Source organism: Triturus cristatus, chromosome 12 (genome assembly GCF_964204655.1).
Source record: "Triturus cristatus chromosome 12, aTriCri1.1, whole genome shotgun sequence".
In the NCBI taxonomy this organism is placed as follows: Eukaryota; Metazoa; Chordata; class Amphibia; order Caudata; family Salamandridae; genus Triturus; species Triturus cristatus.
In genome coordinates this window covers 47,752,460-47,779,797 of record NC_140595.1, presented here as the reverse complement: position 1 = coordinate 47,779,797, position 27,338 = coordinate 47,752,460, and the positions used below count along the sequence as shown (strand labels likewise).

Here is a 27,338-nt window from a genome sequence, read left to right as displayed (position 1 = left end):
GCCCCATAATTCTAGTGGCCCTTTTACTATTATTATAATAATTAGATTTTGCTAACACCAACCCCTCTTCATCATATTCTGGTTTTCTTCATGTGCTTTTAACCAGACTCGACTTGCAAAATGTGTTTCCGTATAATATACCACTATTTTGAGATGGTCCTGTTCACACATCGCAAGTTATTCCAGTAGCACGACAGACCTCCAGAAAAACAAGATTTAACAAGATGTGGGCATCTGTGTTTAGTGTAAGGATAAAAAATAGAAGCGTTTTTTAAACTATTGTCCACCTTTTATCTACCACCTATCAATTTCTAAGGGGGTAGAGTTTGCAAAAAATACAATGCCTTTGTACTAGTCGGCTGTGGCGTGACTTGGATCCCCCGAACTAACTTCCTCACTCCCCTCCTACCTATGTAACCTGTGGGCTCCCAAAGTGATTCTGTTCCCATTTCTAGCTCAGGATTTGAGGGAGTGGAGGCGTCACTGAACAGCTTCAGACTGGCATGCTGTCTCCTATGAGAAGAGTATGGGGACTGGGGCCAGATGATGGTGATCAAGATGAAAGGAGTGCAGTTTGTGGTGCGATACATCTGCTGAGCTGCCATCTGTCAGGTGTGGGAGGTCAAACCATTGGAAGCTAAATCCTACTAGTAAAAGATGGATTTCCAGCAGAGCCAGAGGACATGCGCTTGGAAACAGGAGCTGAGAAATGCAAAGAGATGCTCCTAATAGTCGCAGGCAGGGACACTAACCAGCTCTTCGGAAAGCAGCGGGGATCTGAAAGCGTGGGGATCAGCCAGACAAATTAGACTATTACAGAATTAAATTGGAAACGAGCGGTTTGTGATGTCAGGAATTACATTTCACCTCTGGGGAGGACTCCACGATAGCCCCACCTCAGTGAGAATATTCTGCGAAGTTGTTGCATACAGACACAGAGTGCTGGACTATGTAGAACCAGAGGGTTTTCACAAAAGCAACTATTGCTGTTTGTTGCCGGCCCGACAGTGGCTCCCGGCTCAATGCATACAGTTGTGACCGCCCCCACACTTGCCGGGGCTATTGTAAATTGAACACGCACGGTCTGGTGAACGCGCTCTCTGGTGAACGCACTTTCTCTGCTCCCTGACTGTGTGTGCTCTGCATCAGGAGGAGCGCGTAAGACCTCCAGCAGCTGCCACCCTCTCACTATCACGCCGTGGAGATAGGATATCCGTGTGGATGTTGGTGCATCTCCCAACGTTTCTCTAATTAAAAAAACATTTAGTAAAGAAAGAAAAAAAAAAAACACGCAGCCAGAAAAGGGAAAGGAGGAGGAGGGAGGTGGTCAACAACAGGTAATTAACAACACGGACAGCCTAATGAGGGGCTAAAGGCAAAACAGACAACGGGTGAATGAAAAGCAGGACACGGGCGCTGCTCGAAGATATGGAGCAGAGCTCAGAACACAAGCAGAAAACTAAGTAACAAGCCGAGGCAAAAGAAAAAGTAGTGCGCCAAAACTAACGTATGCGGCTGACCGTGCAATAATCCATGTAACAGGGTCAGTCTCCAGGGCGGGAACAAAAAAGCCAAATGGCGGGACAAACATAAATCATTTACCAAAGGAATTTTAAAAGGCAAGCCAAAGAATGAATGAAAGTGACGGACGTGGTGAAAGCCCACATAAGAAGATACAGCATGTTGACTGACAGCCCATGCATACTGCCTAGGCTCGACCTAAAAAAAAGTGCAAAGGCAGCTTTTTTCACATTTTCTAAAGCAGGAGATGGCAGCTGAAGCATGAGGGAGGTGGAACAACGGGGAGGGGAAGGAGAGGAGACTAAGCGAAAAGGGAAGATCAGAATCAACAAGGGAGAAGATTGGTGTCACGGAGCAACAACAAGGAGAGCGGGGGGACACTAAAGCAACATGCATAAGCTCACTGGTGAGCACAACAGGGAGGGTGGCAAGAAGTAGCACGCAAGGACAGGCAGCATCACGAGACGGGAGAGAAGTACACAAAGAAGACGGCTCCCAACCACATGCACTCTCGGTGAGTGGTAAAAAATTTAATAGTTCCTGACACCAGACAAACACGCACATTTAAAAGGTAATACTCCATGGAGGGACAAACCTAAGATTGACAAGCTTGGACGTGAATAAGAATTAAGCAAATGAGAGCGACACGCAAAGTCAACCAATGGTAGGCAATGGACAGGTTCCAAGCCCCTTTATGTTCATGGTAAGTCGCACAATTCCCAATGCCTCGCAACAGATAGCGCATGTGCAGCCTTGTAGGATCTACCTAAACATTGGGTCAAAACTCACATCTTCAATGCTGAAGCTAGTAGATGCCTTGTGACATGAAGATACTTGACTCAGAATTCTAGTTGGATGGGATGAATACACAAAGCATTATTAGTGGCTCCCAGTTTATGGGTTGTGCTATCAAATCACAAAATCCTACAATGCAGTGCATCTAACCACTAGATAGCACAAGGTTCTTCTAAATGACTTCCACATAGCACATTTCCTGCCTAGTGGGCAAGACCTAAAAATGTAGTATCTGTTGCAACACATTAAGGACTTATCAAGAAAATAAAGGGGCTTGAAGCATGCCCATTGCTTACCAGTGGTTGGCTTTCCTGTCACACTAATTTGCCAGCTTCTTATGGGAGTGCCAGCAAAAATATCCCCGTTGCTGTCCTTGTACAGACAACCTGGGAGGGATGGCATGCAACATAGAGCAAGGGGAAATTTGAAAGGTGAAACAGCACACTAGGGAGACAGAAAACACATGCGTCCTGTTGGAGTGCCAAATGTATAAAAAGTAGCTCCCTAACGTAAGCAGTAGAAGGATACAAGTCAGAGAATCAAAAGGATTTTAAAGAGACTATGATCTAGGGGAAGGGCAAACAAAAGAAGAGGCAGGCCATCAAATACGAATCAGGCAAATGAGCGTGACAAACCCAACCAATGATAAGCAATGGGCAGGCTATAAGTTACCCGTACGTTCAAATTTGTTGTACGCAAGCAGACCGCTTGCGTTGGCTGGTAGGATCAATCTAAAAATCACTGCCACATTGTCAAGAAACCCATTATCTGGAGACCATAAAGTTCAACTCTTAGCTTATTCTGAAAGTTCACAAGTGGCCAATTACAAAGTCTTTCGAGCCAGGACGCTAAAAAGCATGTTTAAACTATAAAGGAAATGTGTGCACGCCAAACTCTTTCTCCCATTCAATTTTTTTCCAGAATACTATCTTGGGAAAAAAGACCTGAAATGTTGTTTGTGTTCAAAGCATTCTCTGACTGGGAAGGTAAATACATGTGCTCTGAATTAACTGTGAGAATTTGCAATTTCCACTTTAGGAGTATGTAAGGAGCTCTTGACTTTCCTGGTAAGGAGCCAAATTCTAATGCTAGTTGGGTAAGTCTGATGTATGCTGAAGTCATTAATACAAATCATGTTCTAGTCATGGGTGAGAGGGCTCAATGCCTGGGATGTTCATGATGAAAAGCATCGGCCAAATTCAGACAGGAAAATGGTTTTTAACACTGCTGACCCTTTTTGGAGATTGCGGCGTTTTAAACGAGTTGCTGACCGATGCGATTCTGGATGGATGTGCTGAAATAAGTACAATAAAGGAATCTTCCTTCAATTTGGTGCAACTCAGAAATCCTTTGGACAGCAATGGGGTCAATTCCAAGTTTATGCTGAACTGGCGAACGCAGGTAGGAAAAAGTGACCTGGCATACCGTGGCAGGCACTTGAGTCCAGTTGTTGACTGTCTAGACAAAGGGGCCATTGGTAACACACAGCCAGTCTATACACTAAAGAGCCAAGAGGACAGACTCTTCGTGGAGTGATGTGCCAGTGAGACGATGACTGGAGCGCGTGCGTTGTGCCAATCGCTGACTTTATGCAGGTTGTGCGGCATTGTGCAGTGGTTGAGCACTACTGGGTAGCCATTTTAAACAAGATGACTGAAGTGGTGGGTGACCTAGTTGAAAAGATAGATGCTCATATCTTGAGGATTCAAGAAAAAACTAAATTCAAGAAGAGATTTAAGTTTACTGCTCTTTGTCACTGGCTCGCAGGAACATTTTCATACATTGGAAGCAACTGAAGGTCCCCATAGTGGTAAATTGATTAGGGGTGCAGAGGAAGGGCCGGTTACTGAAGAGATACATAGGTTCAAAGAGAAGGCAGGATACAATGTGGTTGTTAGGGAGGGGATTGGTGCATGCATTCTTGTACTTACCCTGATTCCTTGCTGGGAAAGGGAGTTTACGCCTGTGATTGTTGTTACGATTCTGTGGCCGTCTATGTAACATTATGTACTATCTATACACTGGGTTGGACTGCACTATGCATTGGAAGATTGATAAGTTGGCAGATGCTAGAGGCCTGCGCCACAATGTGGGATCTTATGCAATTATTTTTCTTTTTGACGATTAGTGAATAATAAAACAAAATCGAAAAAAGCACTACTCTCTACACTCAGTATGCATCTGTTGAGGTAATTATACAAGTCTGTCACATTAGACTAGACCGAAGTTGTCTTCGCTTTAGCTCCTCTACATTAATATTTATGGTTTTAATGTTTTTCGACTTTGTCTCCTGACTTAATCTTCATTTTCCTTTGAAAAATGTTTCCTTTACATGGAGTTTATATATATATTTTTTATTCTCAACTACCACGAATTACTGTTTATTAGTACAGCAGCCTAAGCCAAGCTACATCAACGCACTTAAAATAAAACTTGAGAATAAAAATAATGAAACCACAGAAAAGATGGTTCTTGCAGCCAGGGAACACGTTCCTCTCTGAATGTGCCCTTCAGTACCATGAAGGGCTTGGTCTTGTGCAAATTTGTGGCTAAATTTTCCTGATGTGAACTGAAAAGCAGATATCCTTTCTCCATAAATGAGGGTAATCACATGAAAGAGACTTACCTCACTGACAAGAACCAAGCTCAGTTATGTATTAGGTGCCAAGGAGCTAGTTTTCTGTGCTGAAAATCTACTACCCTTAACTACAATACTGTGTCCAATTATACAGATTGCCTCCGGGAAATCTCTCTTGGCTCTGCTGGAAAGCCTGTTTAGACTGTATGGTAGTTCTCCCCATGCAACATGGGCTGTTTGCCAAGAATTCCGAGGAGCAAGATCCTTAGGTGAATCAACAGCAGATGATGTAGCGGAGTGTATCAGTGCACTGGCTGCTGAGATTGCCAAGCCCTGCCAGGTCGCAGTCTGGCTATCTGCATTGTAAGGTCTAGAAAATGAGAACCAAGAGAGAGTCGTCCATGTAGCATTTACAACCAAAGTTTTGCAAAAATCAGAAACTCTTTGAAAGGGGGGGGTCAAGCCATCAAGATAGTTCTGGTCTCAACTAGAGGTTGTCTAGTGTGATAGCTACGGATGGCTCCGGTTTAATAGCGGTATTTTCTAAAACGTGGCACAACCGACAGGTGTTATCGTTAGACATACGTGTTCGTAGGAAACCAACCTGGGAGTTACTTATTAGTTTGGGGAGGGCGGAATGGAGTCCAACAGCTAAGATCTTAGCATAGATTTTGCAGTCCACATGGATGAGGGATATAGGTCTGTAGTTTTTCGGTGAGGTGATCTTTCCCCTCCTTTGGGATGACTATTATGTTAACCTCCGACATTGTGTTTGAAGTGAATCCTTTAGATGCAATGTGGTTCAAAACTTGTTTCATGGTTGGTTTTAGTTGCTCTAGGAAAGTTTTGTAAAACGAGGCTGTGAAGCCATCCGGTCCAGGGGCTTTATAATCTTTTAATGTTTTAACTGCCTTTTCAATATTCCGCAAAATTAATTTCCTGCCCTGATCTAGTTGTGTCTTCTCTAGTTAGTTGTGGTAAATTGAGTCTATTGAGATATTTGATACATTCTTCCATGTTGAGGGTCTGGTCGTTTTTGTAGCGATCCTGATAGAATGCTTTAAAGGTCTTAAGGATGTCTTTATGTTTGGTATGGGTTTGGTTGTTAGAGTCTTTAATAGACGAGATGATGTTCTGGTTCCGTTTGTGTTGAGATAAGAAGCGAGTAGCTTTCCTGCCTTATTTGCTTCACATAGGTTAAGGTCTTTATATTTATTAATCCATAACCCAGCCCTCTCACTCAAGATTTTATTGTATTCATATTTTTTTTGTGTTAATAGTGTGAGGATCTTATTGTCATATGGAGATGTAGAGTGAGACATTTCTAAGTTTTTGATCTCCTGTTCGAGCTGAGTTAGTATCAGATTAGTACTTTTGTTTATTCTCGTCTTGATTTCAATAACTGTACCCCTAATGGTGGCTTTCAGCGCATCCCAGAGTGTGTTAGTGTTGGTCTCAGGGTTATCGTTGTGTTTAAGATAGTCTAAGATAGCTTCCTCGATCTTTTTTTTAATCTCCCGGGTCTGAAAGAACATCATTATTAAAGCTCCATCTCTTAGTTACGGGATCATTGTGACCCCTGCCAGTTTTAGACTAATACACAAGTGGTCGGACACCAACCTAGGGGCTATGTCTGAGTGAGCAATGAATCTTGTGTGGGAGCCAGAGATGAGAATATAGTCTATCCTGGAATAGGAGTTGTAAGGAGGGGAGTAGAAGGTGTAGTCTCTAGTGTCTGGATGTTGTAGACCGAAGCGTCCTTAAGGTTAAATTTGGAGCAAATAGTTTGTAGTACAGCATGTGAGTTCGTAGGGTGGTAATGACAGGTAGATTGTTTATCTGTTATGGGGTCTAATGGGATGTTAAAGTCCCCTGCCCATCTTTGGGGAAACCTTCCAGAGTGTTAGATGCTTCAGACCAGAAATTCGGATCATCAGAGTTGGGCCCACATAGATTTACTACATTAATTAAATCCTCCCCCTTTTTCAGATGTGTAACCAGAAGTCTGCCCTCCTTATTGTGAGACTGTGATTCCGAGATATTAGATTTTTTTTAGAACAGTGTTATCACTCCTCGTTTTTTTTTTTACAGCATCCCCTGCTGACAATTGCGAAATCCAGTTACCACTAATTAGTTTGGCATCGTCCAAAGACAGCGTTGTCTCTTGTAATAAGATGACATCCCCTTTTTTGGCCAGATAATCCAGAATTTTCCGGCGTTTAATTGGGTGGTTAAGGCCTTTGACATTTAGGGGCCACTATATTAAGGTCTGTTCCCAGGATAATTGGGTTATTATGGGCCATCAGATAAGGAGTTATGTAGTAGGCACTTTGAGTATAAGCACATAGAGGGACCAGCTTGTCGTAGGAGGAAAAATGTGACAATAATGATCAGCAAAATCTCCACAGTAAGGAACAATTCAATTGCAACTTCTAGGTACATTGTAACAAGGTTAAACACCAAATTCGGATACTCTTGTATGCCAGAACACACTATTTGTTTATGTCGGCGAAGGTGCCAAACATAGATGAGAGAAAGAAAAGAGGTGACAAAGGAAAAAGTTAGAAAACAGAGAAAGTTAAGACTGAGGAACCCCATGGTACGTATCCAGTCATTACAGGGAACATTACGTAAACTCTGGGATTCCCTCCCTCCCTCCCCACCCTACCACCCCCCTCACTCCCCTAAAATCCCTGAAAACCTCTAATGTAGGAGGTGCGACGGTAGGATCGTCACTCCGTCTCTCAGAGAATAAACTGATTGAAATAATATACATCGTATAACTCCCAAAGTACACCCGAGTTTGAGTATGAAAAGGCACTAAAAAGAGTTGTAGTTCCCAGAGCACGATCAAATTTACCCATATATAGACATATATCTGCTATGTAGAGTCTATAGGCAATACCAGTACAAGAACATGAAATCTGCGATAACTTCACTATTAGTGATGCCCGCATCACAAGGTGCGTGTTATCCGGAGGTAGATAATGGTTTAAGACACTTAGCTCATCGATGATGGATCTATTTTCTACTTCATACCGTGCTCAGGTCTGGAGAAGATTTCCTTTTGTTGGAGGAAGATTAAGTAGCTTCCATGTCCTGAGTGGTTGGGCTTTCCAAGAAGGTCACGAGGTCTCTAGGGTCATTGAAGAAATGATGCCTACCGCCATCGATTATTCTGAATCTTGTGGGTCCCACAAAGGAGAGCTGAATGTTTTTGCTCCTGAGCTTGTCGCATAAGGCAAGAAATCCTTTCCTGGTGTCAACAGTAGGCTTGGAGTAGTCCTGTGTAAAAATAATCTTATGTCCGTTCCAGATGAGTTGGTGATTCTTACGAGCATGGTTAAGGATAGCTTCAGTGTGTTGAAATCTCAGTGGCTTGAGGATAATAGGAAAGGCTGCTTGTCTAGGCGTAGATTTGAAATTGGGCATTCTGTGGGCACGATCCAGCTCAAACTGACGGTCGCACTTTAAGTCGGTAAGTTTAGGAATCCAATCCTCCAGAAGGGAGGGGGGGGGGCGTTTGTATGCTAAGTCCAAGTGCAGCCTCACCCGCCTCACTTTCATCAGCACCTAGAATACACAGATTGACAGGTGTACCATCTGTCCATTGCGGAAAGTACACCGGTATACGTTTAGTAGCGATCTCCAACAGCTATGTAAAGCTTCTTTGTGCAGCTCAGTGCACAGAATATACGTCTTCAGCAGCTACATAAAGCTGCTCTGCCCAACTCATTGCATAAAGTTATCTATTTTCAGAAGATGTCATGATGTGCAAGTCAATGCACAGATATTCTACCTCCAGCAGGTATTACTGGCAGCTCTATGAAGATCATTGCATTGCTTATCTGTCTCCAGCAGCTTAGATCAAACTTCTCTGTGGAGCTCAGTGCACAGAGCATCTTCCCCAGCAGCTAGAGCAGGGCTCCCGGTGCAGAACACTGCATAGATCTGTCTCCTGCAGCTTAGATCAAACTTCTCTGTGGAGCTCAGTGCACAGAGAATCTCCCCAGCAGCTAGAGCAGGGCTCCCAGTGCCAAACACTGCATAGATCTGTCCCCTGCAGCTTAGATCAAACTTCTCTGTGCAGCTCAGTGAACAGAGCATCTTCCCCACCAGCTAGAGCAGGGCTCCCAGTGCAGAACACTGTATAGATCTGTCTCCTGCAGCTAGATCATGGTTCTCTGTGCAGCTCAGTGCACAGAGCATCTTCACCACCAGCTAGAGCAGGGCTCCCGGTTCAGAACACTGCATAGATCTGTCTCCTGCAGCTAGATCAAGGTTCTCTGTGTAGCTCAGTGCACAGAGCATCTTCCACAGCAGCTAGAGCAGGGCTCCCGGTGCAGAACACTGCATAGATCTGTTTCCTGCAGCTAGATCAAGGTTCTCTGTGCAACTCAGTGCACAGAGCATCTTCCCCAGCAGCTAGAGCAGGGCTCCCGGTGCAGAACACTGCACAGATCTGTCTCCTGCAGCTAGATCAAGGTTCTCTGTGTAGCTCAGTGCAGAGCATCTTCACCACCGGCTAGAGCAGGGCTCCCGGTGCAGAACACTGCATAGATCTGTCTCCTGCAGCTAGATCAAGGTTCTCTGTGTAGTTCAGTGCACAGAGCATCTTCCCCACCAGCTAGAGCAGGGCTCCCGGTGCAGAACACTGCATAGATCTGTCGCCTGCCGCTAGATCAAGGATCTCTGTGCAGCTCAGTGCACAGAGCATCTTCCCCAGCAGCTAGAGCAGGGCTCCCAGTGCAGAACACTGCATAGATCTGTCTCCTGCAGCTAGATCAAGGTTCTCTGTGCAGCTCAGTGCACAGAGCATCTTCCCCAGCAGCTAGAGCAGGGCTCCGGGTGCAGAACACTGCATAGATCTGTCTCCTGCAGCTAGATCAATGTTCTCAGCGCAGGTCAGTGCACAGCATGTCTATCTTCAGCAGCTAGATCAATCTTTACTGTAAGGCTCAGTGCACAGAAGGTCTGTCTCCAGCAGATAGATCAAACTTCACTGTGCAGCACAGTGCACAGAACATACGTTTCCAGCAGCTAAATCAAGCTTCTCAGTACACAGATGAGATATCTCTGCCCGCTTGCTCAAGCTGCTCAGTGCATAGATTAACCGTCTCAAAGTGTACAGATCAATCTCTCAGTGCAGCTCAGTGCACAGAATATCTGCCTCCCGCAACAATATCAAGTAGCTCCATGTAGCTCAGTGATCGGAATAGTCGGCTAGGCTTTCAGAAAGTTATTGACTCCCCTCCCTTGTTTTGGCCAGCAGCAAGAAGCTCATTTCTAAGTACTGACACACATTTTTCTTCATTTTTTTAGACCAACAAGACTTAAGTACGATTAAAATCAGCTTTCAGCGCGCTGGTTCAGATAAGGGCATCTTTCTCGGGTGATGGTCTTCCATGGCAGCGTAGGACCCGGATCCCATTTTCTCTAAAGAAAGCGAGGGTGATTAGCTTTGGAAGCTGGGACGATAAGCAAATTAGAGGGAACCCTAGTAGGAAAGGCAGGGTTAAGCAAAGGCGTCAGAACCCACACTGCTCAAGATAATTTGGAGGACACATCAGGCCATAATCTGGGGGTGGAAATGTCTGGAAGTCACAACAATGGAAGCGTGCCTCGCAAGCAAAACCTTGGTCAGAGAACCTCGAAAATAGACACAAAAAGCGAGCTGTGTTGCACAAGAATGCAAGGTTGCTTTTGGGTGCCAAATCTGTCACAAAAGCTGGTTTTTAACACTGACCGTGGATTTCGTTACTAACTGCAAAAATGTTATAAGCCACGTTCTGACACATCAGATATGTTTTCTTTATTCGATACTTTTTTTAAAATAAGGTATTAAAATACTTATGAATAACAACACTGTTTTTAACACTCTGGTCATAAAACCCTAAAATATAATACAAATAAGTGTTAAAGAAAATTCCAAGCCCATGCTTTCATTCTACATTGGCCAACCCACCTGCGGGGGGGGGGGGGGGGGGGGGGGAGGAGAAATAGTATCAGAAAATGAGAAAGAAACAGAGCATCTTTATATCTCTCCTGTCATCCCAGCCGTCCCCAAATACCCTAAGGGTGGCAACAGGCTAAATTCTTTACGTCTTGATAATTAGTGCGATAGAAATACTCCTGTATTCAGGTCTCTAGGCAGTCGCTTTCCCTGAAATGGCAAACTGACTGAAAAGAGTGACAGAAAGATGAAGGCACACAGCTAACAAACACAGGAGTTTAGTTTAGTCGCCTCTTGAACAAAAAGGCAATCGGCCGATTTTAGGCAGGACAGAATACCAGGATGTATCTAAAGGTTGCATTTCCCAAAATGCAGCCCCACGACAAAGCCGTTCTAGATAAAATAAACTTTTTTGAAGGACACCGCACGAGTCGCGCTCTATGCTCAGCAGTATCAGCTCAACCCTATAGCTGAGTAAACTGAAAACACTTCCTTTTGATTCATTTGCCCTTAACTGCTGATGTTGGAAAAAAGCTGATGGGATGTGAAGGTATCTTCCTGGCCTGTATTTTAGTCCAAAATGCTCTTGACTGGGACCCGGCTCTCCTACAAGGCATGGTGCCTAAGTGGCTGAGAAGAAGTGCAAGTGGAGCAAAGTGGGCAGCCAAAAGAAATATTCTTTCCAGACTGCAAGCTCTGCCTGTGAAATGAGTAATCAGCATTTACATCAGGCGAGGAGACAGGGAGCCTCCTGTTCCCCCTCTCTCTCTCCAAACAAGGGCAGAATCCGCGGAGGGAAAATGAAATGTGGACTGAGAGAAGAGCAGAGGCAGGGATTCAGTGGGGGCCGCTCCAGCAGAAGCTCCTAACTGGGGCAGGGCAGAGTGGGTTAATCCTAACAATCTTCTGATGGACGAGCAGGCCAAGGCTGACATCTCCAGGATCCACCCACCCCCACCAGTCATTAAGGCAGCTCACCGGCTAAAGAATGGAGCTGCAAGGGTCTGCACAGATCCCCAAGATCACAGACAGAAATTCATGCCCTAGTGGTGCTTTTATCATCATACAACTGATGAAAGGAGTACCACTCAGTCAGGGAATAGCAGAGCTCCTTAGTCACAGACCTTCAGTTAGCTCGGTGATTTTTGTGATTTAGTACAAGTCACAGGTCGAGATTATCCAACTTATAAAATAGAATAAGCATTTTGCATCTGCTTGTGGGTCTTGAGGGCACTGCAGGTTTTGTGGTAAGGCCAAAGTGCTATCTTTAAGGTTTGGCCCCCGTGCAGCCTCGCACAAGCCATCACCTACTGAACCAGCAGTGGACCTCACAAATAACCCATCCACGAATTATACCCAACTTGGTTTCTAAAAGTGTATAAATTCCCAGTTCCCTTAGCCATTTGGGGAATATGAAAAAGATGCGCCCCGGCGCCTAAGAGTGAAAAAGCCAAAGAAAGAACGAGCTAGAACAAATCAATGCAAACTTCCCTTTTTGAGCAAGACTGGCACCGCCACCCCCACCCCCCCCCCCAACACCAAGTACCACCTGCAGCTGACTTAGTTTTGAGAAGAAGTTGAGACGTTCCTATCCATGACCCTACTATTTGCACTTGGATCCGGTGTGTTGGCTCAGACTGCCAAGATCACTCCGATGGGGTGAAGGAAGTGCATTTGAAGTTTAACGTCACAAGCGAAGACGTTTGCAAAGAGGCACTGCACTGTTACACAGCTACAGCATGCAACCGAGATCAGAAGGCGGACTCCGTCTATACTAGGAAGACGCTTAGTAAAAATCGAAAACAAGGACATGAAACAGGGCGGGAACAATTGTCCTAATGAACCCTAGGACGTGTCCTCAAAGCGCCTATTTCACTAAATCACCAACAGATGGTTGAGGATGTTCAGAATTACAAAAGAATCTCCAGCGGGAGCTCATCTTTGGAAGAAATGTTACGTCATTCTGCAAGGGACCAGACAGACAGTCTTCATAATCCATCATTATACCGGTCCCAGTAGAAAATCTAGGCATCCGAGGAGGAGGAAATAGGTAAAACAAGTATACCTAATCATTCCTCAGGTAGACACTGCTTCATGAGATATAAACACTAGATGTAGCACCCGACGCTGGCCTACCCCGGCCAACTGGTCCTCCAATGAATTTAGAGTTGTAGAAAGCAGGGAGAGCCAGTTTATGTTGGCAAGAGAGGAAAAGTCGAAATCAAATCTGAAAGTTTTAATAGGATCACGTTCACATGACGGACTAACGTTGTTCCGCTTTTAAAGTTTGCTGCAAGCTGCAACGTGAGATTCATAACTAGGCGCTCCTGGTTTTAGGGTAGCATTACAAAACCTTACATTAAATACACGTAAATGCAATGAAATATTTCAAGACCTAATGACTACTCCGTCTTCTTTCCCTTAAATTATAAATGCAAGGATCCGCCGCACTCTACATCCCACTGATTAATCTTGCAAACTCGTACAATCAGCTAATAACACTCACCTCAAATTTGTACATTTTGTTCAGTTTATAGATTGTTGACATAGTTTACTTTTTTTTGTAATTTTAGTAAAACGCACGTCATTTTCCAAAACTGTGTTTTTAGGTCTCGCCTGACCCAGCGCATGCGCTGGTCTGGCGAGACTTATTGAGAGGGCTCCAAAAAGTGCTACCAGGCCAGCCTAGAGCTACAGTGCATGTGCGCGATTACTTTCACTTTCGCGGCCGCTTTGCATAGCCAATAGGTCTCGCTTTTGGGACCTTATAAGTATTTAGTTATGCAACTGTTACATGGCTAAACACTTATAAGGTCCCAAGGGCAAGACCTATTGGCTATGCCAATGCTTGTTTAATAAATGCAAGGCTGAAAACAGAATGCAGCTAGCCCGCCTGACCGAGGAACAGGCCACTTTCCAGATGCATTTTGGCTCTAAACTGTGAGCTGGTTAAATCCCCCCCAATCGCTCACTGTAAGTCCACAGGTCTATTCTGGTCCACAGTGCCAAAACGTATCCAGGAAGGAGGCATCTTTTGAGATACAGCTGTAGATGCGACAGTTAGAGATGCTACCATCCCACCCCTATGAGCGAGGCCTTTCCAAGCCACTACCATCAACGGTCTAGCCGCACCAGAGTCCATAGTATAGTCAGCAAACAGCACAACAGGCTGTACCCTCTCCAACGAAAACATGTTGACGCAGGTAGGATCACAGAACATACCCATGTCCTTTCCTGTCCTCGCCCCAACCTTCAGTATAACATGGTCAGAGGATACAGCAATAACGGGAAGGAAACCAGCTGTGCTCTTGACACACTATTTCCCTTTTGAGGTCAACATCAACTGTGTATTAGATTAAGAAAGAAACGCTCATTTTACAATGTGTATATTTTAGAGAACTTTGTGAACTTAAGGATTTGTGGATGAGTCAGCCTTGAACAAGCTCAATAAAGTGCTGTTAAAAAAGGCCGATTCGATATTCGGCAAACTTTTAGTCATAACCATCTGGCAACATAATTCATCCTGTTGCATATGTACTGAAGCAAAGCGCTGCGATGGCAAAGAAAACATTGGAACTGGGGATATGCCTCAATCTATTATTTTTAAGTTGGTGCCAAATTTCGCTCACTCTTGGGTGGATTATTTTCCAGGGCAGTGAACCAGCATAAAATAAATAGGGAACACGGGACACCGTCGTTTCACAAAAAAAAAAAATACCTTAATGTGCAAAAAATGCTTGTGTTTCTCAAACAGTAATTTTTAACGTTTCAAAAGAGGACTTTTTTCAGTGATAGCTTAGTGGCCTAGATCAATTTAACTAAGCTTCATGACAGGCTGCATCACGAATACACGTTGATGCAGGTCAAATTTAGAGATATTTGATGCATTACGTTTTGAGCTACATAACCACATTTTAAAAAGTTCCAAAAATTGACTTGCCAAACAAAACTATGAGACGATAGACTGGTAATCACGAAAGTTCATGTATACATCCTCTAAAACCTTAAGGAGGTTATTCAAAACGTGGTCTTTGGTCAACAACTGATGACCCCCTAGGAAAAGAAAGATTTTTTAAATGCTTATAAAAAGTACAATTTTATATTAAATTTACCGGTTCTTTGGTGCCATTATAAAATATATCACAAAACTCCTGTGATGGCTGCTTTTGGACGTAGCAATTAGGAGGGCAGCATAATCTAGGGGATTTGGGCTCTACAAGTCCAACCAAAACAATGCCATGTTGGTCTCAAGGTATAGTAATTCGCTCAGTATCTGTAACCAAGATCTTATCAGGCAATCAGACACTGTTGGTGACATCCTGCCTCTATTTTAAAGCAGAGCTGGGCGTTGCAAGAATAAAGATAATATCAGTTGATCGTATTCCATTAGTAAAACTATTCAAGATTTCGAAAGCTGTATTGCTTTTGGTCCTTCCAAAACCTTTACAATATAAAAAGCATAATTTATATTTAGACTTTATACCCTCCAATAACATCATGTCAATAGCGAATACTGAACATTTATGAATAACCTGCTTTTTAAAAGTGCATTGCAAAACTTTCTTAGGCATCAATAATCCATATGCTTATGTATGCCTATAGAAACAGCAGCTTATTGTGTAGAGATGTGCCTTGAAGACTTGATGGGATCAATGTTTTACAGAAATTGTTTCAATGTTCAAATAATTCACTGACCACACAACATGTTTCGGCGTTGCTGGTAAAAGTTTAGGGAAATAACTACATCTTTTCCTCCTATGTGCGGGTAACACATGAAAAGACTAAGCAGCGGCCAGTGATCAAGGATGTGGCCACAACCAACATCTTCCCGCACCAGGACTGTGTAATGACAAAGGTGAAAGGCAGCAGCATGTGCAATAACTTGAGCCAAGAGTGAGATCGCAGTGCGGAGCAGAGAAGACTCATATCGCCCAATATTGGAGAATAACCACTGATCATCCACCAAGTGAAGACCCTCAGAGCCCCACTGGACTGTCAGCTCTTCTTCTCTCCCGCGTCAATGATCAAGCAGATACATCCGAGGATCTATATTTCAGAATATCCTTCTGCTGCACATAATTCACAACAAGAATGGAGCTGTAAGACCCCTCGTGGTAACATGATTGGACTACTGTAACATCATTTATACTGCTCTCTTTAAGAAACTCCTCAGCAGACTAAAAAAGCACAAAAACAATGTGGAACAGAATGTGCTTGAAACTGAGGCAGCGTGGACCTGAAATTACTCAAATGTCTCTTTGTGGCTGCCGGAATTAACTACATTGAATACAAAGCCTACTGGGACACAGACAGGGGGCAGATAGAGGTGGATCTACAATTTCACCACGCAGCACTTAGTTTATCAATGGCACGCCCGCTCACACAACAAGTCTTTAAATGACTGAAACATGCAGCGCAGTCAGAACATTTAAGGAGGAATGCTTTGAACCCAACCTGTGGGCCGAACCACAAGACATGCGCTCAACAAACAACCTTAAAGCTGAATTGTTCAGGCTTGTCTACAACCAACTCCTACGCAAACAGAGAGCGTTAATGAAGGATTCCAGACTGAGGCCAAGTTCCCACTGAACCAACTAACGTATCCTTCCTCCCAAATTACAGAAACCAGAATAACTGCATTGCTTGGAAGCGTGACAGGTGAAGTGCTGTACTCAACCAAACTAATTAATAAATAAACAATTACTACTAAAGAGGCAGCACGATCCAGAACGTGACTGCGATATTCCCCCGCCCACCAGGTTCCATTAAAATTGTTTCAGTGGTTCAGGGTGAAATTGTAAGGGAAGGAATGAGATTCTGAAAACTGATGGTGTAGCATTGTTCCAACCCCATGGTGATCAATAGGAGGCTGGAAATATGCTATATTATTTACATTTTTGTAGCAGCCGTCAAGATTCTTACTAAGTCATAGAGCATTCATTATATGGACACCCTTGTCCGCAGGGCTGGGAAGGCACTATGGAAATGGAGAGACTGTTTTGCTAGCGATTTGTTGGATGTGGTTTGTAAAGAGCTTGTACACGGTCTAGGTTTGAAATTGTTTGTGTGAGTTAGAGAGAAAGTAATGCGAGTCTGAAAACAATATTTGACAAAGATTTCAGGATAAGCTCCAGGTGATCTTGCCAGGTGTCAATGGCCTATTGAGCACGAACTAATTGCCAAATAAAATTTTGAAATTGCACAGTGTTGCCTATTTCAATAGACATCAAGGTGCAAGATCCTAGGATAGCGTGTCTGTCCTAAGAGGCAGTTAACCCATTCCTCTAAGGATGCAGGCCGGGTTTGTAACAGTAATCCATCTCTTAAGCAGAGACCATCCGTAAGGACCAAAGGAGAGACTGATCCAGCTCCCACCATTCCATGATTCATGCAGCCTCCTATCCCAATAGAGAAATTAACAACAAGGCAAACACAGGAGTAAACAAGCACTGGCAAAGCCAATAGGTCTGGCGTAGGCGAATAACCAATGGCATTTTGTCAATGCTTGATTTGTCATGACTTTTGTAAAATTGTGTTGTGGGGGGTGGATCTGTGGTCCTCCCACCAATAGAAAACACGATAGATAAAAGCAAAAATGTTTTGGGCTTTCAAAAAGCACACTGTGTTGTAGAAGGTCGTGGCGCAGAATGGAGCTATGTTGTGTCTGGAGGTGCCCCTTGTGAAAGAGCAGAATGTAAAGTTGGCCATGCCAATGTCTGTAGAGGGCTGGCCAACTACCCCAAGCGGTATGCTGTAGTGGGCGTAACATATCTGAATGGCACAACGAAAGGCCAATGGATGAGGAGTGCTGGTTAATAAGCCCCTATATGTAGGTAACGTTATCGAAAAAATAGTTTTGGCGAAATCACAAAGTCTTCACCAACCTGCTGTCCGGAGTGTTTACTACACAACACAGGCTTAAAACCTAAGCTGGGAGACTTCCTAAATTACATTCAGTTTCCTAAATGTTTTTACTTCGTCAAACGGAAGATCCCCCACAAACCCATGTTGATGTCCCCAATGCTTTGTGTCTCCAACAAGGCTCTGAAATATGCATCCAACGACTTTAGATGTGTTTCTGGGAAGAGAATGTAATGAATGTTCTCAGATTTTTTTACTTCTGGGAAGGCCAGTGACTTTCTAACAGAGACACTTACACAGCAAAAGAAAAAGCTTGACACAGCAGAGCGCGCCTCAACTTGGCAGGGTGTCTGGGGAAGTAGGGGGCAAGGGGATCCGGCCAGGATTGGCCTTCGATGGCAACAACGGATGGATGTGCCCCGATAGTACAGTTATTTCACACCGCCCCAAACTCTGGGATGGATCTGTTGGACTCTTGCTCAAGAACTAACAAAGAATGCAGTGTTATGCCATGGCAAGAAAGAAAAACAGAATTCTTTGCTTAGCAGGCGAATTTCGATCACGGTTCCCATTCCCTGTTTAAATGCCACTATCCGCATTAATGACGGAGGTGTTTTAAGTTGGTTTTTGCGCAGTCCAGTCTGTATAAAAGTATTCCCATGGGCTACAATGTTGATCCAGTGTCTTCAGCGGCTCAGAGTTCAGGCATTTACAGACAGGGGAAAGGCAGTTGAGATCCGTCCCCAACCAGAGAATACCTAAGTCAGGGAGCTTTTAATAATGCCAGCATCAATTACTTTCCCATGCACACATCGTGCACCGCAGCCCCGAATGCCTCACAAACTCGTTGCGAACTTATAGGCGTGAAAAGAGCTGAGTCAGCCCGAGTAGGATCTCAGCAAGAGACATGCAGCCTACACGCAGGGCCTCAACCCGCTAAGCTATCTCATCAGCTCAAGAATTCCTTGAGGGCTGCGGGTTCAGCGTTCGAGGGATCCACCCACGAGCGCGGGAATGCAGGGTGGAAAACAAGGAATGTCGCAACGCCTCACGTGACAGTGCTTGAAAAACGTATGCTTGAGTCCACGCCGCTGGCCTGCCTCCCGTGTGGATGTCCGGCTGGGGGAAGGGGAGACAGATGTTTAAGAGGGAAAGGCAGGAGGTGGGCGGAAGGCGGCAGATGGGGCCTCTTGCAACCCCTGGCAGCCGTGTCTGTTGCTTATCGTCAAGGCCAGGCACGTTGGCGCGGCTCGGTGCGCTCCTGAAACATACAATGAACGGTCTATATTTCAGCATGGGCGACCGTCCTTCCGGTGGAAACTGTAAAGAGAGCTCCGGGTCAGGCGTTTATCTCACTAGTATCAGTATCCGGTTCTTGTTGAACGTGGACCGCACCCCTCCCCCACACACACAATTGTGATCTGATGACCAATTGGATCACGCAGAGAGCGGAACCTCTTTGGTTCTCCCTCAGTACTACGAAATGGGGAGAGGATGTGCTCCGCCGGCTACATTGCCGACTCTGGTGCTGTAAATCAGGGTTCGAGCCTCGTGGTCGCGTCCACATCCTGTGATTCTGGGCAAATCACTTAATCTCCCCGTGCCTGAATGTGTAATGTAAATGCGGTGCTCCTGTAAAGCGCTCCAATATCCTCGGGTCGGGTTCGCGCTATATAAATATGCAACAAAAAAAAAAAACACCGAGGGGCAACCCAAAAACACTTTTAAATGCAACCTTAACAAGATCTCCAATGTGTGGTTATGAAGCTACAGTGCCAATTGTGCTAAGGCTTAGTTCCAGCTAGGCCACATGACCAACTGTGTGAGTCTGGGCAATTCTCTAGAAGTCACTGACTCAATTCCTGTGTGCACAAACGAGGAAGGCACGTACAAAATACAGAGGTTAACTTCAAACCTGAACATTTACATTCACCTCTGCAATCTGTAGTAAATGTTCCATTGCACGTCACCTCTCTTTAAAAAAAACTGTAACTAGAACACACTATACAAGCTTTAGAATGAAAATGAATAAGGGCCTACCCTATTTAAACCTCCATGCCGTTCTAAGATAACAACTGGGTTTTCACTCTTAAGAGGTGAAGCGAGCAAATTTGACGGCACTTAGTTCACCAACTTCAGAAGGATGATGTCTGCTGGGCTTGAAGCTACAGACACACTGATCACATGCAATGTCAACAGCGAGTGCTTAACTCGCTGAGCCATCTTGACACAGCCCAAACCTATAATGGAATGAATTTATTGTTGGGGTGTGGATTCAAAGAATGCCAGTTAAGGCATGGATTAATACTCAGGAGGCAGGTAGAAGGGAAGAAGATGGCCATTCAAAACAAATAAAAGAGGAAGATTTAAAATTATAAGTCAAGGTCAATTTTCCATGCAGGATTTTAGGAATATATTGAGTGGAGTTTTATTTCGTTGAGATAGCATGAATTTGTGGATGTAAACCTGAAGAAATAAACAACAAACCATCTGCAGTGAGACCCAACTCTACATTTCTAGATTCTGCTGTGTAGGAATGTGGCTTTTAGCAGACTTTCTAGGGAGCTCAGCTTTCAACGAGATGACAGTTACTTGCCTCGCCACAAAATACATGGGGAAATAAATGGTTAGGCACCACACCAGCATATCTATGAAGAATTGCTAACAGTGTTTATCAAAACATGCCCTCCATTTAAAAAAATCAATGTAACACACAGGTCATATTTTTGGGGAATAGATATAAAATGACAATTGTACAACGGTGAGCAAATGATCACCTTGTTTCTAAGAAAGCCCGGAAGATTACAACTATTCAGCGACCGAAACATGTTAACATTTAGGGTAGATTTAGAAAGCATGAATATGGTATGCAGACATGGTCATAATGTTGATGACCATAAAAGCAAAACATAAGAAATCCAATCTTGGTTTTGCAACTTGGCCACATTCTATCATAACAGGCAAATTGCTGCCTCGTTAAGCCACAGGCACCCATCTGAAAAGTCCCTGTACTAAATGCAAACTCTAAAAACAAAGGGACATATAGACATGAGTGAAATAATTGCAGGAACGTATTATGATGCTCTTCCTTTCAATTCCAAGATATGTCAAAGCACGCTAATGTTCCACTCTACAAGAAGTGATTTTTACTTTACCATTATTATGACAGGTAGCGCTTTGAGTTCTTAAACAAACAAATGAATGCACTATCAAGACCACACAATAATAATGTCACTTAATATGATTCATTAAACACAGTCTATAGGAATGAATGGTGTTTACAACCAGAACTGTGGAGGACTGACACTCTACGCTAAATGCCTTACAGTCAGTCCATGTCACACTGCGCACAGGCCTTCAATAGACCAGAAAGAACAAGCTGCAAATACGATGTCAGGTTGCTTGGCTGCTTTTCATAAAAAACGTGACTTTGCTGAAGAACCCCAAGGTCCATGAACCAGTGTCCACTCATGTATTAGTGTTTGAGAAAAGGCCCACTAGAGGAACGTAAAAGATAGCATTACTGACAGGCCGAACAGATTCACAAAGCGACAACAGAAGTAACTTTTGTTTTCTCTTTAAATGGATAAAACAGAAAACAATACATATATGTTCAGCTCACTTTCTTATAAGAAAAGAGCTGCTCCCATTCTTGAGACCAAGCGGCACACGTCCAAATGTTCACCGCACCAGTCTATATAAAACATGGCTATTTACCTTTTCAGGTTACCCTGGGGTAGGCTGTCCACCACATCTGCCTCTAGGACAGTGCAACCACAAGACACATGCCTTTCATGCTGATGCCACCCCAGGCTAGGGATTATGCTGCTAAATCCTACCTCTATTAAACATTCTCTTGGATTCTGATTTCCAAACAATCGCATCATAAAGAAGTTTAACAAGCCTCCACTTAAATGCATGTTTGTGCAGCCCATGTGCCAACAGTGGGGCCAAAGAGCATCTCCCATACCAACGCCCACTTCAGCTACTGGCTTATCCTGCCATCACCCTTTCCCTTCGCCTCAACAAGGTACAAAACACACCCTCTGCAACATGCTGAGCATTGCTTTGACCCCATGATAGACGATACCCTCAGGCCAGCCCTATTCTTTGCCATTACACCGTGTCCTCTCCTTGTCAGCCCACCTCAGCTTCTCATATCTAGATACTGATACAAACCTCCATCCAAGGCCAGCACTGACCAACTTCCTCTGTCCACCCAGCAAGCCTTATTCCCAAAGACCCAGTCATGATACCATCCAATCTCTTCCTATCCATCTACCCAGGCGCTCAACAACCTATGTCTCCATACGCTGGTGAACAATATAAGTGGGTAAGCAAAGAAAGATTGAAGCGTGGTTAAAGCAAGTTTCTGGCTTCGGGTACCACTGAAACACAGAGCCACAGCCAATCTGTGGCACTGCTCTTTCTCTCTCCATCCCTCCCTCCACCATAATGCAGCTTTGTAAACAAAGTTACGTATTCAGCCTCCCGTTAATCAAAAGAGATCCTGAAATGTACTACAGGCATACATCACGCTCGAAACGTTTCTTATTGCTTCTATTGAAATAACGCTTTTAAATTCAACAGACTAAAAAAGAGATAACGAGTCGAGGGTTAGCAGGGCAGCTAATGAAGTTACACAGGATTTTCTATTATATTGATACGACTTAGGCCGTCTTGCCTCATGTTTATACTTGAATAACGACAGTAACGTCTGCTTAACCAAGTAGTGTGACATGTACTAAAGCTGCAGATATTCATTTTGTTTCCTGCCCGCTTTGCCCCTTTTCACAATTGATTCACATAAGGTGTAGCCAACTCGTTTCTAAAAAAAATTCCCCTTCACATACTAAAGTAGATTTAGGAAGTGATCTCTATACACTGCCAATCGGCTTTGTTAATGGAGTGCAGTGAGGAGGCCCTCGGGGGACAAACTATCCACAAAGCATTGCTATTTCCTGTAAACCTAGACACAACAGAAAAAAACTTCTGCTTTAATAGCTGGCTTTGTAACTTGAAAACCTGAACTGAAATCCCAGCTTCACACTTGGCCAAACTGTGCCGTTCTGGATAAGCCACTTTAACTTAAAGTGGATCGTTTTCCTGAACCCTAACGGGTTGAAGTGATTCTGATCAGAATGCACGCTATAGTAACACAAAATATAGATTAGTGGACTAGGATGTTTGCTCGCATCTAAGTGTACTACTATAGACATTTAAGAGGATGACAATAACATAAATGTGCCTGTTGACTCGATTATGCCAACGCTGTTACAGATTCCTCTATTAAACCTAAGTTTATACATTTAGTGAATGTCACTCAGTGCACCCACGAAGTTGAATGTAATAAATACATTGAAAGTGAAACTGATAAAAATACATGTCCTCACATTTTAAAGAAGCGGCATATAGAAAAGTGGTCATACGTTGATACATCACCTGTTGAGCGACTCATAAGATAGTTTGTAGGCCAGATTCCCACTTGTCTTTGTAAGGCCACATCAGGCAGCTGGCACAGCTGTCTAGATACATTTAGTGCCTTGCCCCCTCCATTGACTGGAGGCCTTTATTCAGGCATTACCCCAGATGTTGCCACTAAGGTGGTGAACTGACCACCCCGAGCCTTTGTCATATGCGATGCCCCCAGCCGTTAATTTTATGCTGGCACCCTCAGCCACACCATACGTCCTCTGATGTCCAGTCTCAGCTTCATGCTGGTACCCACCCTTTCCATAGTATCTATCCCTACGGATGCCCCTTCCTGTACTGTACCCCATTACGATGACCAATTCTGCTCCCCTGCTGGCACCCCCACTCCCAGCCTACGTCCCATGCTCGTGAGCATTCCCCAACAGCTCACATGCTTCCCCCTCTGCCCCAGGGCGGGCACCTCCGCGCCCCTCTGCCCCATCCCTTACCTGGCTCGCTTTATAAAACTGTTTCTTCAGCCCGGCCACCGACATCCTGTCTTCCCTAAGCCGGGCACACCCGGGGCCACAGAACAGAGACTGGGGGGTCACAAACAAGAGAGAGAGGGAAGCCCACACACGGCACGGACAGAGCACGGGAGGGGGACGGACAGCACCGACAGACACAGCCCTGGACGGACACACAAGCAACGCTCCGCCCCGCTCCCGCCTCTCAGGAAGTTACATGGCAACCACACACTTCCGGCGGCTGTCAGGAACTGGGGGCGGGTCCCGGAGGACTGACAGTGGCAGGTCACATCCTGCGCACTTGTCCTCCTCGAGTCCCCATATTGGGGACAGGCAGGGAAGTTACGTCATACGCCATATTTGAGCATATGCTTGATGAGAGTCAAGTAGTGTGATCTGTTAAAACTCTGCGGTTGTAGGAGGGACATGCACCAGCCACTGAAGCGCTCCCAGTTCCTTGACTGAATAGTAGATTCTGACGACAAACTTTCTTTGAGGGCCTATTAACGGGTTGAAAAGGACTACGATGCCCAGGATGCAATTTAAAAATAAAATCAGGACTGGAATCGAGCTACTTACACATAGAACAGGGTAATTTTGGAGCTCTACATGATAATTTAGACCTGTTCACTCACCCTCACTTTGCGGGTGTCACTGAGATATGGGGGTGCATGCACACAGCCACACATTTTGCTGTTTCACCACCAATTAAATTAATCCGAAATGAAAAATTTCCTAGTTAACATGAAGTAAAGTTTCAGTTCTATTAGGGATGCAGAGGCGAGGATTATGCATTACTTTCTTCACTCTTTTTTAACAGCACGTGCAAAGATAAAGTAAACAAGCATTGGCATAGCCAATAGGTCACGCCTTTGGGACCTTATGTGTTTAGCCAGAACGTTTGGCTATGTTGTAGAGCATTGTGGCTCCTGTGCATTATGTTGAAAAGTTATAATAAAAAGTGTTAAGAATTTTTGTTACCTTTATACAAACAAAGACAACATTATGTACAACTGAAAAACCTGATTAAAAAAAGATTTTAACATAAAAAATGTCTTCTACTTTCTTTTTGTACTTGCACTGCTGGCAACTTCTTCCTGCCTGTTCTCATGCTTGTTTGTTATAATTTTTATTGTTATGAGGGAGCGGGACATAAATAACTATAAAATAACTAGTTTATAAATAAATAAATAACTGGTTTGCAACATTCTGCGAATGTGACTGGGGGCCGCAGTTACTTGTGTGTTTTTCAGGTCCAGAATGAGGTTTGTACCTCATGTATCCTTAACAGGCCCATGTGAAACAGGGTTGTCTGGTATGCATCCCTTCTCTATCTGCCACTCATTCATGCTCTCGGCAGCAGGCGCATTGACCTTCTGAGCTATCACACCAAAACAAAGGGAGATGTGAGTATTCTCATCCCCGCTGGAACTGGAGTTGTTTAGGGCACACTAACCTACGGGGTCACAGTAGTCGGGACCCCGCCACAGACAGGAACGCACGTTCTCAGCCGAGACCCAGGGTTGTGCCCTGGCGTGCTGTTGGGGTTTTATATCTTTTATAACACCTGCATGTCAAGCAGCTTACTATTAGTAGTGGGGAACCCTGAAGCAGTGATACTATAGCGGAATTGCACCTCAGGGCGCGGTACTTTCCTCTGTGATAAAGAACGTGGACAGTCACTTTTTCATGAGCGTTTCCCTTCTTTTGCTTAACATTGGCATTCGAAATGAATGGTAAATATGTATGCATTAACACCTGCCCTCGGGGCTATTTGTTATCGTTACGCATAACTAAATCCAAGTCTATTCTCAAGAAGGTTTAATTTTAATTTGCCTGAAAATTGCGTTGGTGTGCACTTGGTGGCGTGGTGGGGAGACGGTCGTTTGTACGTATTAATATATTCTAAATGTAGCGCGCCTTTTGCTTCTCGGTGGGTTATTAAAAAGTTCAATTTATCTGTGTTTTAACATCTTCTGAAACCCAATTTCCTGTTCATACCTAATCACATTCTTTTTTTTTTTAAATGACTACGGCTGACACCTAGTCCGGCACCTCAATCCCAGTACACCAACATATAAGAATGTCCTGTGCACAATTCTTCCGGAGTTTGCCGTTGAAAGACTCCACTGGAAACCAGATGACAAGATTGAAACAAAAGGGAAGGTGCACCAGCAAAAAGTCCAAGTCCAAAATGAAGTCCTTTCAATTTCCTTTATTCTTGTAGTATAAAAAAGTGTGGTAAAAGCTCAGCTCACATTCTGGTGTGTTTTAATTCATACCCTCTTTGTATTTTGCGTAATATTTCGTCTTTCAATGTTCATTGAATATGTCTTAAAATGCATGTTTGCAGAGTGTGCTCCTCCAGTGCGACGCTCAAAGCCCAGAGCAAGCGTCATTCTTGTGCTGCTGTCACATGTCAGACTCCCGCTGAGAAAGGCGGTGTTTTAAAAGGGCGCGATCTGCAGAACGGGGCCCCCATTAGCGACTACCGTGCATTTTACGGGGTGAGGGCATTCTCCTCATGTATAGGAATGTTGTGTACTCATGAGGGCTCAGGCATTCCTCTGCCCCAAACTCTTAATCTCTGCTCCGGGCAGTGCGAACTTTGTTGAAGTTAAGGCCTCGAGTTGCACGAGTATTTGTAAAGCGCTGCAAGACTCACTGGAAGGCATCAGATGCTGTACCAGAACTGCCAGTCGCGCTCATGCAATGGTGTTACGGTGGCTTTCCTGCAGATTTCCGGTCCGCAGAAGAATTGTTATGCACCCCGGACAGAGCGGAAAGTGCAGCCGGTATAGTGAGCGGTGCGGGGATGCTGGCTCACATTTCAGCACTGCCCGGTGCTCACCACTGCTCGGTGCTCACCACTGCCCAGTGCTCATGACTTTCCATCAGCGTGAACGGTGCGGGGACCCTGTCTAATATTCCAGCACTGCCAGCTCGCTCCCTTTCCTTCAGAGTGAACAGTGCGCGGTCACTGTCTCACATCCCAGAGTGAGCGGTGCAGGGAACCTGTCTCACATTCTAGCACTGCCCCAGCGGACGCTAAACCCTGTTACGTTTGCAGGTTAGAGGCGTGGGCTCACTGTACATCACCGAAGTCCCCTCTTCAGAAAGAAAGTGGTTCACACTAAAAGTTCTGCCCATGGGCAGTGCGTCTCCGGCATCCCTCGCACCTCTTGCTCTGGGCTCCATTCAGATTGCTGATGGGGACAGAGGCACTGGACACCACAATAGCATGGCCTGATGCCAGGCTCGACCTGGCAACACCGGCTTGTGCGGATGTGGCTCTTTGTCAACCTGTACACTCATGGTGCATGCAAAACACTAAAAACATGCCAGGGCATGCCAGGGCTAGCGCGACCGCCATCTGTTTCCAACTAATGCGAGCGCAATAATTGGAAACAGATGGCACTGCTGCTCGCTTCCGAGCACCCTAGGCCAAGGGACAGAGAAGGCCAGACATGCACCCGCCTTGGACCAATTGCGAGCTGTCTTTCTTAGAAAAACCCATGCCAAGGGCAATTGCGGGTGATTAAAAAAACTCTGTGTTTAGAGTTTAAAAGCCCTTACTAAAAGCCTCGCAGAGCAGCGGATGCACGCTGGCTCAGGCGAGACCTAAATACACATCACTGAAACTACAACTCCCACAAACACTAGGAGTAAGCATGGCCACCAACAGTCCAAT

The 27,338-nt window shown here is 44.6% G+C and overlaps 1 protein-coding gene across 2 annotated transcripts in view; it reads right to left on the bottom strand.

Moving 5' to 3' along the window:
• The window catches only part of SH3GL1 (SH3 domain containing GRB2 like 1, endophilin A2), a 95,262-nt gene extending 71,387 nt beyond the window's left edge, over positions 1-23,875 (bottom strand). For both annotated transcript variants that reach the window (XM_085638730.1, XM_085638731.1), the window contains exon 1: positions 23,630-23,875. In XM_085638730.1, coding sequence (XP_085494856.1) covers positions 23,630-23,674 — 45 coding nt within the window. In that variant the 5' untranslated portion in view covers positions 23,675-23,875. The remainder of the gene's footprint in view (positions 1-23,629) is intronic.
• Positions 23,876-27,338: the final 3,463 nt, after the last annotated feature.